This window comes from Paramormyrops kingsleyae, chromosome 7 (assembly GCF_048594095.1).
Source record: "Paramormyrops kingsleyae isolate MSU_618 chromosome 7, PKINGS_0.4, whole genome shotgun sequence".
NCBI classification, from domain to species: domain Eukaryota; kingdom Metazoa; phylum Chordata; class Actinopteri; order Osteoglossiformes; family Mormyridae; genus Paramormyrops; species Paramormyrops kingsleyae.
Window position 1 is genome coordinate 24,763,855 of NC_132803.1, and position 16,057 is coordinate 24,779,911.

Sequence of the window (16,057 nt, forward strand, 5' to 3'; positions counted from 1 at the left end):
TGCATTTTATGTGAAATATGATCGTTCTCAGTAAGCGGTTTTGTTTTCGGTCGTTAACCCTTTTCCAAGCAATATGGGGATAATTTAAGCACTGTGGACATACTAACAAATACGATTTTTTTAACATTGGAGTTAAATAACTGATCTCCTTTCATCTTAATTTATCATCTTTACTATTTGATATTTTAACAAAAATGGAGCATAAACGGAGATTTGAGTGTAGGCCTGCACATTGTGTGGTGTTAACATCAACGGCGCATGTTATGCGCATGCAGTTGTGACATCGTATTTTATGCGCATGCAGTTGTGACATCGTATTTTATGCGCATGCAGTTGTGACATCGTATGTTATGCGCATGCAGTTGTGACATCGTATTTTATGCGCATGCAGTTGTGACATCGTATTTTATGCGCATGCAGTTGTGACATCGTATTTTATGCGCATGCAGTTGTGACATCGTATTTTATGCGCATGCAGTTGTGACATCGTATTTTATGCGCATGCAGTTGTGACATCGTATTTTATGCGCATGCAGTTGTAACCTGGATCATCAGTGAAATGCGCGGTCATAGCAACCTAACTTGGCAAGCTTTGCAATTTTAATGATTATTCCTTTTCAAAGTTACCTAGTTTATGTTTAAAGTTTGAAGTTTACCGCTTTTACATGAGCTTTGCTTGCGCTGAGACAATGATAATTAGTCTCATCATTGCTCTTTGACTCAGTCATAGACTGTGTGGCGTGTTTGTGAGAAATTAAGCAAAAATGAGCAAAGAGGAGAAAAGCGAACAAGAACTGTTCATAAAAAGGCATTTGTCTTCCACTGTATGGAAATATTTAGAATTCCACAGAAATGATCTTGAGTAAAAGCAAGTGATTTGTCTGCACTGCTTGGTGTCTATTGGCAGCACCGCCAACTTTATTTATCAGACTAATAGTTGATAGTAGTAGTTTTAGTTGCCTATTTACTTTTATTTAGAGTCAATTTTCAACTTTTTTTGTTTAATAAATATTGCAATATTTCTTGCAAAATTTCAAATCGCATTGTGGATCTTTTCTAATATTGATCAGTATTTTTTAAACAAATTTTCCCTTCAGTAGTGAAGAACAATCAGCCCATGTATTTGTACTCCTTATTCCGTACGGCAGCCTGACCGAAGCCTGTCTCTAAGCTGGGGGTTACCGGTCCATCTTGGGCCACACGCCAACTCGCCTTACTGTGTGTTTGTAGAGTTTGAATGGGAAAGTGCAAACACATACAGCTCTGAGCAGCAACTGAACCCCCGGACCAGGCTGTGCGAACTCACCCTGCCGTCCATCATCCAGCCACTGGTCAGGGTCCTGGGGGGCGGTAAGGAAACCATCACAGGGCCAGTGCTATGAGCACACCCCGGAACAGGATGCCAGTGTGGAGTGAGGCAGAAGCACACCTGACTGCATGCCTGCACTGTGAGGCCACACCAGAGTATCATGCAAAAGGGGCAGAACATGCAAACGCCGTAACCAGGGTGAAGGCAGGCTGTGTGTCAGCGATCGAGTTTTGTTTTGATGCTTCATAGCCTTCAAATATGCTTTGGTATGAAGTGAGGACATCTACACACACAAACCTACATCTAACAAGCTGTCTAGGGTAAGCATTTTAGCTAGAACTATATAATTTTATAAACAATTTGACTGGTATTTTGAAAGCTGAATGTTTGGGTAGGTCTAAAATAATAAAAATATGGATGACTTGCACATTTGTACAAGTTTTACCATGTCAGTTTATTGAGGCAAGCGGAAGACATTAATAGGTGTCAAATTGGTCGATAATCTGGCATTTTTTTTTTTTTACCATTATTCTCAGGACATTAGTTGTGGCTGGTCTAATTATGCATTAATGTGAACGATCCGCTTCTACTTATTACCTTCGTGACTGCATGTGGGTGTTCTGTCCAAGTTTTAATAGGAATATGTTTTTCGTGCACTCAAGTTGTTTTCCATTATAAGACATCTGGAGTATTCCAGACTCTGGAATCGTATACAATGAGGGCTCTATCTGTTTCTGGCACCATGATAAACCCCCATATTTTTTCCTTGGAAAATTTGGATGCTAAATTATACATTATTAAGGAAGGAAATAAAGATGATATACAAGCGTTCTATTAATGTGATGGGGCTCTTCTGTTACTTTGTAGCATGAAACAATACCATATTTCTGTTGGATTGCTTCAAGTGACGTGCTTTTAGTATTCAGGCATGTATAATTTGGTCATATTTTTTGTTTCCTCTGGGAGAATTGTTTTTGCTCTGACAGTCCATGGCATTCTTCGAGGGCAGTTGTATATACTGAATTCGTTTAAGTTCCACGAGGTGCCAAGGCTCCAGGCGTAGAGATGGTTTGCGTGAATGTCCAGGCCGCTGGCGGCATTAAACTGTCTGCGAGCGCTTGTCTAATGGCCGCTCTGCTCTCTGTGCCGTCTCTCTTTCCAAGATGGAAGATGGCCAGACGCTGTTTGACTACAACGTGGGCCTGAACGACATCGTGCAGCTGCTCATCCGCTCTCATGCCGACCCCCCGGACAGCCCCACCCCGAAGGACTACGAAGTCGCGGCGTGCAGCTCGGCATCGCCGGCTGCCGTCACCCCCGCCAGCAACGGGGCCAAGTCGTCCAGCCAGTCGCTCGACAATCAGCCGTCAACCTCGAACCGCTCTTCCCTTATCCACCCAGGCATTGGAGCATTCAAGGTTAGCGCTTGTCTCTCTTTCCTGCCTCTTATTTCTGTTGCTGTGCGAATTGAATACAGATCTAACCTTGAGCATTTTGTACTTAACTCACAGGCAGAAAGGAGAGTTTCAGTTTGGTTTTGCGGCTGAGATATGGTTTCTATGGCAACATCTTTGCATATTCCAATGTGTCCCAGAATGCTCCGGAATAGCTGCAAAATGATGCTTTAACTGAACAAGAAGTGTTCAGAAGAAGAACTTCCACATCATTGCAAATTATGGACAGGGCATTAATTATGCTGTTTTGTTTTTCTTTGTCTGGTCAGAAGGCTGCTTGTTTCTTCCACTGGGGCGTGAAGGATTCTGTCGTTTATCTTCTGCAGCCTCTGCTGTAGAAGTTCAGAAGTGCATCTCTGTCATTAATCCCCCAGGCATTAGATATTTGCCCTGTTATGAGTTTTCTGAAGTTTGACTGTAAAAATTATGATATTTGGGCTTATGGGCCCGCTGTGAAAAGTAATTGTATTTGTTTAGTAAGGTGACTGCTTTCAGACTTTTCTTTTTTGGTCCAGCTGCGGAAATCTCGGTCTAAATGCTTGCGGTCATTTGATTGGATGGACTTTCTTGGGCCCCCTCACACCCTTTGCTTTGTATGCGGTCTCCATGACAACCTGCTGACCCAGCACTCGTAGCATTTCAGGCGGGTAACGAGTGCATTGTGGGTGCTGGCGTCTGGAGACCGTCCTGGGAACTGTGACGGTATCGTGTCATATCCTCCATACCCTGAGGCTCCTCTTGGCGGGAGGCTGGCCTGCACGCTCTCTGAGTCGGACGCGCAGGCGTGCAGACGTGGAATGATGTGTGTAGGCTCATGCTGACGGCTGCCTGTGTCTAGGGCAAATGTAAATTCTTTTGAGGTGTATTTGCAGAGGCGATGCCTCTCTCTGATGTAATTTGTCAGGGGCTTCTGCTTCTACAGTATAAATCTGCTGCCTTTTTGTGTCCTGAACAAGGTAGTGAATGGACTTTGAAAGAGTACTACTCAGAGAATATGCTGTCTCTTTTAATAAACCGACTTTTCCCTTCTTTTGTAGTCTAGGAGTTATTACTGGTTACATTTTACACGTGGTGCCATTTTATTAATCGGTGTTGATTAATTGTTGGTTGCATGTCGGCTAATTTTGGAAATGTGTGACCTGAGGTTATCTCAAATGCCGATGTATGGTGCTACCGACATTAGTTCAGTATCTACGATACTGAATCTTCTGTGATTTGGAGTCATGCAGGTCTGTACCTGTCATCGGCATTGTCATGCTCATAACGATGATTTAAATTTCTAAATCAAACATTCTAAGCCCAGTCCTCTTAAGATTCACTGTCCAGAAATTCAGAAATATCTGGCTTCTTACTGAAGGGAGCTTTTGTTGATGTGGTTGTGCTTGGAGCCGGTCTTGCTGATTGATTAGGATCTTCTATGTGTAATTCAAGTAATATGGTCTGCCTGCATCTTTGATTTGGGACATCATTGTCAAAAGTCCAATTCATCTGACTCCAAAGTGATATTGTTATTGTAGATCAGTGTTAATCTGTAGATCCAGAGAAGTCTCTGAGTATATAGACCCTTTGGAGGGGTGTTATTGTGAGATAGCAATGCTCTCGTGATAATCGAGGTATCCTTGGGTGGTATTGTGTGCCTGTCAATTTGTGCCCATTACTGGGAAGTCTTAAATTCAATCCACAGCTAAACTGCTATTTTACGTAAAACCACTTAATGATATTTAAAAAATATAATGTGGGGAGAAAATGCCTGTAACGTATGTTACTGGAATACAATTTTTATTATTTCTGCCGGCTTCAACTGTATTTAACCTTTTTATTTTCCCTCTCCAGCAGTTTCACTGGAACTTTTTAAATGACGCTTAAAATTTCCTTATTTGCTTTGGGTACGGCTGAAATATGAGACGATTAACTTTTATTGAGGCTTGTTTGAAGATTTTTCAAAAGGTGGAGCGAGCAGCGTAAAAAAGGTGCAAGACTTCCAATTTATTAAAGTCTGTTGATCACAAGTGAGCTGTTTGATGTGTACACTCTTTTGTGATGACGCGCTTTTTTAAAGAAAAATCTTTCTTTGAACTGAATCCCATGTAATATAAAACTGTATAGTTATCCTTTTGTTTGCAGTCATTCTGAACAAGTTCTCCGCCCTGTGGTTTAGGGTTATGATGTCTGTTTGGTTCCTTAACCACCACGTACCACGAATCAGCAAAGCTCTGGATGTGTGATGTCACCTGGTCCTTTCGAGATCCCCTACAGTTCTGTTCTCTGGCTTTTCTAGATCATTCCGCAAAGGGGTTATAAGCCCAAAGGGGCAGTTCCCTGCCCCCTCACCCTCCATTTATCGCCCTGCCTGCCCCCGCTGTCAGGATAGTACCTCCTCTCTGTGGGGGTGTCTGAGGTGGATGGCTCACTTACTGTGGCCCCTCTGACTGTGATGGGATCCACCTGCCTCGTTTCATCAGGGACCTTCTGAAGGAGGCAGAAAATATGACGAGTCCCTTTTAAATTGTATTTCTACACATAAAACACTTAAATATTTACCATTAACAAGGCTGCTTGAAGGCTTTTATAGCAGTGTGTCATTTTGTTATATGCATTAAGTTATGTTTAATAAGTTTTAATAGAGTTTTCCTTAGTGAAGTCTTATTGTTAGAACTTTTTTGTTAGTTACGGTTTTGTTTTAGCCTTGTCATAATCCTGTTGGGGGGGGGGGGGCTGGATACGTTTTATATATTCAGAATTTTTATCTGACTTTTGCTGAAAGGAAATGAAACGTGTTTAGCAGTAGTGGTGAAAACCAGTGTAGTTTAGGTGAAATTACTTTAATCCTGTTTTTAGCTATTTGAGGCTGGGTATTTTACTGGAGTAATTCAGGGTAAGTGTGTAAATCACGACCCATTAGTGGGATATCTACCGGCAACCTTCTGTGTTTGTGCCTTTACTGTAGCAACACTGTGATTGCAGATATGCTATTATGTGTATACAATTATATACACAATTATGTTCCTAGATTGCAATGATTAGTATGTAAGTGAATAATTTTCTTGGTGTGAGATTCATTTATATGCTACTCGACAATTTTCCCCCCCTTGGAAGTTTGATTTCTGTAAGATTTCTGTAAGATACATGCTGCTCTCATGCTCTCCTCAGCTCCCATTGTGTATTGTGCAGCTTACAGGTGTAATGAATTATATGCCATGTCAGTAATTCTTTTGTAAAACTCTAATCTTCACTGTTAAGTATCATTTGTTAAGTAATTTACTGTTACATGTCTTGTAATAAAGCTTCAAAATGGTCATTGGTTTATCTTGTTGTGTGCAACAAGTGGAATAGTCTGCTGATTAAAGACCATTTAAAGAGATTATAGGAAAGACCTTTTCTGGTATTTACTAGTTTAAGAAAACCAATCAAGGATTAATCGTCTTGCTGATGCAAAACAATGGAACCATTATTTAAGCTACAGTTACTGCGTGTTTAAGCATGTAGGCCTATGCATACAATGTTTCCGGTGTCCTTGACACGGTTTTCACATGTAGCTACATGTATTCAAATCAATGAAAATATATGTTGGACAAGCCACTTTAACTAGTACTTAGCTCACTACATTTTTATTCTACAGGAGATTTAACTGGGCTACCTGAAAGCTATTCATCCGAGAAATGCAGCATGTCGCACTGCTTGGCGACTTCATCAGAAAAAATCTGATCTTCGAAATCTTAAAAATGGAAAGAAATATAAACGCCCCCAAATGAAGTACCAGCTGCAAACGGTATTAAAATGTGAATAAATTTGTATGACAATGGTACACAAACAGCATCCTGGAAAGGACAAATGAAGTAGACCTCCAAAAAGCCTCAACATAAAACATGCTTACATAGTCTATATGCAGAGAGAAATTCACAGTCCTCATAAAACAGACCAAAGCCATCACATTCATTTAGAATCAGCCCTGAAAGAAAAGCAGAAAAGGCACCAATAACAAAAATTAATCTGATAGCATGTTTGCGCAGTAGTTCCCTGTAAGCATTTGAAGACACAATTTTTCAGTCGTTTGATAATTTCATTATTTTATTGAGGCCTGGTCACAGTATTGCTGTAGCTTCCTTAGACATGATGAATTAATTGTGAGTGGGGCTTGGTTTTGAGCATATCATGGGTGTGACATTAGATAGTAATTGTGCGAAAACCTACATTTGAACAAGCACTAGCACAACGTACGTGATTAAATATTCCGATTCAGAATACTTTTGTTATCCCATAGGAAATTGCTTTAAATTGAACTACGGGTCATTCTGGGGAGATTTAACAATGTAACGCTTGTCTGAGCTACCCTGCTACTTCACTGAATAGACAATTTCACTATATAAGAGCTACTCATGCAGTTTTGAAAGTAGCGACACTACGCCCTGATTACTGGAATATGTAAACTAATAGCTTTGCTATTTGTAGTGACGCTGCTGCCCAACAGGGAGAAATAATTTACTTATTAAATCCTGGTTGTTGCGGGTTTTTTTTCTTCCCATCCAGATACTGTACATCTGAAGGACAAATTTTCTACAACCTTGCTGGAAAATGATTGATAGTTTTCTTTATTAGAACTACTTATCTTTTAAAATACTAATTTCATTAAATGCTGTACTCTGCTTGTTTTGCTGTCCAGCATGTATTAATACTGACCCAAAAATATATGTTGAACCTTAAATTGATCGTAATGTGTCCTGTGCATTTCTGGATTTTTTTTGTTCACTATGAAGGTGGTAACTTCTTCAAAATAACCAATATGACTTGCATACCTGTCTGATGGTAGCAGGCAGATTGATTCCAGATTTGTATGCAGCTGTTCAGTCGTTAAATTTTCGGGTTTAATGGAAATGTGAGTTCAAAATGGATACTAATTTAAGTTCTTGAATGCCACAGCTTACAAAACAATTTTGCAAAGAGATCTTTCTCACACCATTAAATGTTCAAGACTGAAATAGCATAGGAAGCATAATTGTTGAATTTTGTGGCTGCCCATTACGTCCAGATAAAAAATGTTAATGCTCTTCAGAAATGCTCCGCGTATCAATAATATGGCATTTGATTAGCCACCAAAAAATAAAGGATGTGCATAGCTTGAAAGGTCTTATTGTGACACTGGGTCTTGCTAATCAACAGCTAACATATTTAGTCATGACTCGTGTGTCGTGTTGCGTGGTTTGCCCAACATTGGCAGCATATAGAGGGAGAACAGGACTGGTCCCAGAATTGATCCCTGCAGCACTATTTAACCAGTGACAAATGTAGCACAGTATTATTACTTAGCTGTTTTAATTATCTGCCATAATGGTGGGCGCAGTGCCTGTACTGTGAAGTTTGCTGGTGGTCAGTAGTCAGTAGAGTGATTTCACCATTGGGCCCTTGAGCTAGATGCTCAACTGCAGCTACTCCAGAGATTAACTGATCCTGTTCTCTCAAAAGTGTGTCACTTTAGGTAAAAACATCTGATAAATAAAATGTAAATGCACATTGCCAGCACATTGCAAAGGTGACACTGTAAATGTACAGTAATAATTTTATATATTTGTCAGTTTCTTGAAGTAATTCATGTAGTAGCTCTAAGCCTGGGGTGGGGAAGCTGCTCCATGGAGGGCCGGTGTGGGTGCATTGAGAGGCCATCCCAAAAACCCGCGCCCACACTGACCCTCCATGGATCAGGTTCCCCACTCCTGCTCTAAGCAAAGCCCACACCCCTGTATGAGCATAACAGAAAGGCCAGCAGAAGCTCTGCTAAGGTTCTCCTGAAATTACATAGTGTGATCAAGCCCAAATTTTGTTACACTCGACTGAAGTAGCCGATTACCAGTGATGTGATATTTTGTTCAAAGGAAGTTAATTTTCTGTAAATGATTCCAAAATTATTCATAGAAACTGATCCCCCCCCCCCAAAAAAAAGGGGAAATGTCATTAAATAAATAGTTGAATACAATGGCATATACTTATGATGTTATATTTCAAATGCTGGAATTTATAGATAGGTGTAGTCAAGCTAAGGGCTTCCAAACAAAGCACAAAGTGTTCGGTTGTGTGGTGAGGGAGGGTTGCCCGCGGCTAGTCAAGGAGACATTTTGAAAGCAAGGTACGTACAGCCTTGGCTTTGGTGTAGGAACCTGGGGCGTAGCGAGCAGAGCAGTCATCCGTGCAAGGAACTGCGAGGAACCGGCCTGATTTCCACAACCATCGCAGAACATCTGAAGACTGCTTGTGTGTGCAGACGACCCACAGAAGAGGCCTACTTGATAAAATATATTTTATTAAACGCGTGCTATGCCAAAAATAAACTTTAGGGTTTAAGCATACATAATATTTAATGACTTCACATTAAACTTAAAGATGAATGCCCTTTGGCACTTGTACTCATATTTAAATTCCGGTTTTAATTGAAAACAGTGAGAAAACAGTGAATGCTTGGCCTAGTCAGAGTGGGAGCTCATAAGGTACTCAGACACGGGAGCAGACTGTTATGTCAACAAACCGGTCTCCCATTCAGGAAGCATTCATTCCTTTCACATTACATTTGAAGTAAATAACACGTTACGAAAACAAATGTCTAAGCAAATAGGTTTCTCTGGCTGTGGTTTTGGCCGACAGCGTGACCTAACCCTTGAATGGTCATCTCTGATTTAGCATATGGTACAAGGTGTTACTCTTGTCCTGTCCACAGCGAGATGACCCCGGAATGATTGTTCTCACACTATTGCAACCGCAGTGTGTTTGGTGGTTATGGTTACATTGCTTTTGTTACACTACCAGCCACATTCCCGGGGCCTAGTGCTTTCTGCCACAACCATGTGTATAGTTTTTATGATGAGTTAACATGATCTATTAAAACATCTACCAGGCAGGTATTTAAAAATTTCTTATGTGCTATTAGCAGTTTTATTGTAATTGATTTGTGGGTAGAATTCCCTTGCCTCGCACTTCTGTGGTTAGGAGTTAAAATCCTGGTGTGTGGGGGTGTCCTAGTCTCATGCAGGTTTCTTCTGAGCTCCTTCATTTTCTCCCACAGTTCAAAGACATATAGTTCAGTTAGTTGGCAGTAGGAGTGTGCCCAGGGCTATAGGAACCGGGGAGGATGGGGGTCGTGTGACCCCCAATATTTAATTTGGCTTTATTCTCCCCCCCATATAAAGAGACCTTTATATTATTAAGTTGTGTCCCCAACAACACTCTCCTATGATATTGGGTGTGGCTTGTCATATCCATCCATGATAATACCAGTGTAACGTTTAACATGATAAAAAAAAAAGTCATATAATATTAATCATATTGCAACGCACCGTCAACACAGTCCCTCAGTTGAGATCTATGCTTGTAACGTTTCGTTGTGCATATGAAATCCAACACTATCACTCTTGCGAGACGTGATGTTGACACATACTCCGATAACGCAAAGCAGAAAGAGGCATGGCTAAAAGTGCAAGTAGCATGCCAGTTTCTGAAGATCACATGGTTCCAGCAACTTCCACTGCATGAAAGTCTGGTTAGAAGACATCAGACCTACATCAAATGATAAGCATTTGTAAACCATGCAAGAAAGTACAACTGCAAAAGGTGGCAAATCAATGAACCCGTTCATCTGGTTGAGCTTGATGAAAGTCAGGCGTGTAATAAAGAGCCTAGCAGCTGATCTCCAGGTCTAAATCATGTGGACAAACGATGCAGCCTGGGATAGATGAAGCATTTACAATCAGAAGTCCGCATGACAGAAAACACAGACGGTCTAGTGAAATTGCCAAAGCCGTAACCATTTGTTTAGCAAACGATGTGATGCAGGTTGGGAACAAAGGGTTTATTTTTAAATTTAAATTGAAGTTTGGTTAATTAAAGCTGAAAGTGCATATTGTTTATGTATAATTTGTGTGAACTTGACAATGTTCACCAATGTATGGTGCTATTGAGAACAGCAATCCAAAGTGACAAATAGCAATATTCAAGGTGATATTTTTATCGCAAAAATACCATGATATATCGTCATAGATATTTAAGTCCATATTGCCCACCCCTAACTTTCACTTCTGAAATGTCTGTAGCAAATGACTGCGTGTATGTTTTCTGTAACAGCAGGAGCAGAATCCCACAGAGCTGTTTTGGATAAGTTCTTAGAAGATGAATGGAGTATTTATTTGTCTGTTACATGCAATATATGCATATTTTTTCTGTTTATTTGTTTGACTATTTTTGCTTTTTAAGTATCTTAATGCAGGACACTACAGCAGGGTCCTTTCTGGGTGAAGAAACTGACAGGCTTCAGCTTTTATCAAGTTTTAGGCTCTTACCTGATGCCCTTGTATGCTTGTATGCTTAAATTTGTTTTGTTTTGTATTTTGGTTATTCGGAAATCTGTGTTACACTCACTGTGTCTCAGTAGACAGGCGTCATATCCAGCATTTCTCTCCAGTTTTAGTGTAAATAGGAGGAGATGAATGCTTGCCTAGTTGGGGGGGCTGTCAGCAGTTTGAGAACAAGCGACAGGTGGTTTTGTGTTTTGAGCCAACGTACCACGTTCTCGCATTTCGTGATTCTGCACATGTTGTTCTAGCAAGTTCTCTGTACTGTATCCTGCATTTCCGTACATAGCCAGGACAGACGTATTTGTGTTGTCTTGGCAATGTTCCTGCCAGACATATATGTCCATAGAGAAATGAATACTGCACTGCGCCTCTATTTTTCATAGTAGATCGTTGTTTTACAAACAGGAGCCTGCATTTCCATTCCGCCTAGTTTGTCACAACTTTGGTGTCCTCCGATTTCAAAGGTGCAATTTTTAAGGGCTACCGTTTCTTCTTTTCGTAAACAGGTCAACTTTCCAAGGGAAAATACAGAGCACAGATGTAACATTGCTGCAGTACTGGGAATATTTAAATTTTGTGCATGAAATACCATCAGAACAAATAAATTGGTTCTAATACGGCTCTTTAATTATCATTTGGCGTCTCTAGATGACCACACATGTGCAGCGTCCCACGAGGGTGAAGTAACGTGGTTCTTCTCTTCCGGTTTGCAGATCAACGAGCTGGTGGACTGTAGAGACATCAGCATCGGTGCCTGGTTCGAAGCCAGCATTGAGAACGTGAGCCGGGCCTCAAAGGGACAGAATGGCCAGGCCCCAGCACTGGGAAAGAGCGGGAAGCCCGGCAAAAGGACTAACGGCAAGCTGGGCATAGACCAGCGCCGCTCGGCCATGGACAGTCGCGGCAACGCCGTGTTGAACTCAGACTGCGGGCCTTCTACCTCTCACACAGACTGCGCGGACAGTGAGGAAGTCATTTATCATATCAAATATGACGAGTAAGTTCCCATGAGAGGTGACATGGAACGCCAGTGGAGCCCCCCAGCCCAGATACGGTGGATACTTATGCTCTTAAATATCCCGCCCCACCCCCACTGCCATCACCAAAATATTGGGCTTCCTCGTGCCGTGTTTCTCCCCCGGTAACTTGAGAAGGGAGTATTGTGCTTTTATTTTATGGCTTGAGCTTGCTGGGATAGCGAGGACTCGTTAAGGTAAGTAGGCCTTTGTTAATTAGAACCGGGAAAGACTGGAATGCAGAAAAGAAGCTAATTGGCCTTGTGATGCTGCTTTTTTAAATAAAAGGAGCACTGGTGTTTTTGTTTTAAAAATCTGCTTCAGCAACATTAATAGGTATGAAATGCTTTTAAGTTATTGCAGTTTCATAAAGAGGAAAGATAATGCCGTATCTAGGTGTATATGACAATGAAATAAAACGAAATGGTCCTTTATTTACAATAAAATTACAGGTACATTGGAATGCTTCTCTTTAAGTGGTGCAACAGTCTGTAGTTTGTAAAACAAAATAGTATAAAATAAAAGAGCAAGTTTGATGGAAACTGCATAATCTACCATCTGCGTAAATGTTTTTTTTTAGTATAATGCAGATGTCAACTGAAAATTATGACATATTTTAAAGGCTTCAATATACATATTGACAGTTAACACAGGGGTAAATAAAATAATTGCATGAAATTAAGGAAAAAACAAATCCACTTTTTTACCATATATGATATTTTTAAGCATGTTTTCATATAAAAATTTGTAGCACAGTTCATTCAGTTCTTTTAAAAATTTGGCAGCCTGTAATACCAGCTTCATAAAGTGAAAATAAAGTGAAAGACAACTGAGAATAAACGTCTAGCTCTGCAGGTACAGTAAGAACATTTTTGTTTATTTCGACCAGAAAAATCCATCAAATTATGAAGAAATTTAAAGTTAACAGTAATTGTTTCAGGCATGTTATTCATTCCTAAGTGTACAGTTTGTGGCATGTGGTTTGATTAAGTTACGTATTGAATTGCACGCTTAGTCTTTTTAACGTGGAAGGAAGCTGATGTATTGGCCTGAAGTGTAGCAAGTGGTTACTGTCTGAGACTCTGCCTCTTTTCAGAATCATCCATAATATATACAGTACAGTTATGGACCTGAGCTGCCTTATGTGGGGATACTGCAGGATACATTGCAGGCTAGCAGTTGGGTATAAACCCTCTGCGATGATTCCACTATGAAGCCAGAGACTTTGACTTCACCAGGTCGCGAGATGACTGGATGCGCTCTGTAACATTTTCTGCATTTCTGAATTTCACTGGAAATTTTAAGAACAGAGTAGCATTATGCCTTTTGGCATAATTAAGACAAAAAATTGTGGGCGTAACCCCAGTAGCTGTTTGGAAGATCAGACAATTACTGATAATTGAGAGCTCAGTGATTCATCTTTCCCATGCAAATTGAAATATAAATGTCACATGGCGGTGACAGATTGGAGGAGTGTTTGCAGTTGTCAAATTAAAGGTATCTGCGCAGTGCACTTATTACAGGATGAAATGTGTGTCACAGTCGCTGGGTGGGATTCCCCAGTGGCACGCCAATCACAATCGGTCTCACGTTATCAAGTAATTAACAAAAACTTGCACGTGACATAGTTGTTGCCAGATGATATTTTTTTGCATAATTGCAGCAAGTTTACGAAAAACCAAAACCAGAATTAAACATAAATTTACCTCATGCTTTACCTCATGCTCAACCTTGATTTAAATATCAAACCCACAAAATATAACCATGTATGTGTGATTGACATTTGATATTCGCATCTCAGTTGAAAGGGAAAGACCATGTGAAACAGTGGATATCAGATCACTTTTATCAATTGTGTTTTACAAAAGGATCAGTAACATCGTGTTAGTGTGGACACTTTTTCTGGCTTTCACATCTTCACGGTTTATTTTGTCTGATTCACTGTTCAACCAGTAATGTTTTAATTGCACTGGATACTTTTTAAACGTGTAATGGAACATTTTCCAAAAAAAAAATCAGTGGTGTGTTTCCAGTAAGGTAGCTCTTAATTAGCTTGGTAAATCCATTTTATAGTAAGACTGATGTTTTGCAGTCGCATGTCATTCCTGTTACTTTAGCGTTTTAATGTGGTTATGAACATGATTGGTCTCTGAAATATTTAAAATCCCACACTAGCTCATTGGGACAGATAGCCTGCCTTAGTGACATCAGGTTGTGTTGTTCTGTTCTGCTTTAATAATGTAAATTGAAAAAAAAAAAGAAAAAAAGAGAAATTAAATGAAAGAATCATGCATGCTTTGCCGACTGCTGGAGTGTAGTGAAACGGGTCCCCCCACCCCGTGTAAATCGATATCCCCCAGTCAATGATAGGCCTGACCGCAGATTCCTGTCAAGACTGTTTGCTGGGTGAGAATCGGCGCCGTGTCATGCAGCAACTGCGTGGGCTCGGCTCATCGACTCCTCTGCTCCCCGGAGCCTCTGATTGGCAAAGCTTTATGCCGAATTGCATTTTCTCAAAGTTACTGTCCCGCTCAGATTTTTGTATGGCCTTATTTTAATTTAGCATTTTCCGCGTTTAAGTTTTCCTAATGAATCTGATGAAGAGCAGAGAAGCAGGTCGTAAACATATAAATTCACTCAATCAAACAACCATGAAGTGATTTTCTTGTTTGCTTACTGCCTTTTAGCTTTTTTCAGGATTTAAACTGTGTAGACATTTAAATGTTTAGTTTCTGTTAATTTAGTTTTTAAAGCAGGACCTCTGGACCTCTGCTGGTGACCAAGAAATTTTACTGCGATAGTATTTGAGAGGTGCTTATCTTTGAAGTTGATGGTGTCTACCTTTCAGTCACTAAGGCATGTCATAATGGTATCCAAGTTACTTGGAGACATGTTTTCGTGAGCTAGAGACTGAACTACAGGCTTGGAGCTTGTGTTACAGAGTAGACGACCCAAGCCATCCTCTTTTCATGCGAGGCCCTTTGCCCCCCCCCCCCCCACCCCTCACGCTTGCATGCTGTCTCAGGGCAACCCTTTGCTGAGCATCAGTTCCAAAACAGGCTTCTCGTCTTCACAGGTTGCGCAGTCGAGACACAAAAGATTCGCTAGCGTGCGGCATGGACTGCAGCACGAATTACCGATTTGCCCAGCAGATAATGCAAAGCAGGTACTAATAATATTGAGAGGATAGTGATTTAGATAGCTGTTTTCTTTTCTTTAAATTCAAAACACGGTATAAAATCATTATTTTTCAGAAGATGGCCCCTTCACCCATCATTCTGCAGATTTTTTTCTCCACATCTAACAACATAAAGGCTCAGTTTTTAAAAACGACTTTAAGGCACGGAGACCTCTCCTACAGCCCTCAGTGTTTCCATGCACTACCCACAAGCACAAAGACCTCGTGGACGGCGTTTCTTTTTCACGTCCATTTTCTCTTTATGCTCTGGGTGCCCGTATTGCGGCAACAAGATCCCCGCATGCCTGGCTGAGCGGCCATGTTCAGACAGAGGGGAGGAGAAGCTTTCTGGCAGGTCATTTATATAGGGTAGATTTCACACTTTACCTCTCTATATTGCATTTGTTTTTTTTAAATTACCAGGTCAATTACCACGCTAAAGAGATGCATTAGTGGGATTCCTCTTGGGACCCCAAGCAGTAATATTTCGCCCAGAGGTTAGGATCCTTTGATAGTACATAGTTTGTTTAAAGGAAATAAAACATGGATAGTGAATACAGCCTTAAAATAATGTCGCTGATTTACAGTGGTACAGTATAATTGTGATACTACATTTCAGTTGTTTATACTTGCGGTGTAGAAAGTCTTTGTGTGGTATATAAAAACAATCCGAGATCTCGTTCTCAATTCGTAAAACAAATTCTTCAAATGTAATAAGCATGAACAATAATTGGAAGTTATGCTGAAATTAATGTATTTTATTGATC

General features: G+C 40.5%; 1 protein-coding gene across 2 annotated transcripts in view; it reads left to right on the plus strand.

Moving 5' to 3' along the window:
- Nucleotides 1-16,057, plus strand: part of LOC111854176 (E3 ubiquitin-protein ligase UHRF2) — a 60,377-nt gene that overhangs the window by 11,426 nt on the left and 32,894 nt on the right. For both annotated transcript variants that reach the window (XM_072714584.1, XM_072714585.1), the window contains exons 2-3: nt 2,473-2,727; nt 11,810-12,093. In XM_072714584.1, the coding sequence (XP_072570685.1) occupies nt 2,473-2,727; nt 11,810-12,093 (539 nt within the window). The remainder of the gene's footprint in view (nt 1-2,472; nt 2,728-11,809; nt 12,094-16,057) is intronic.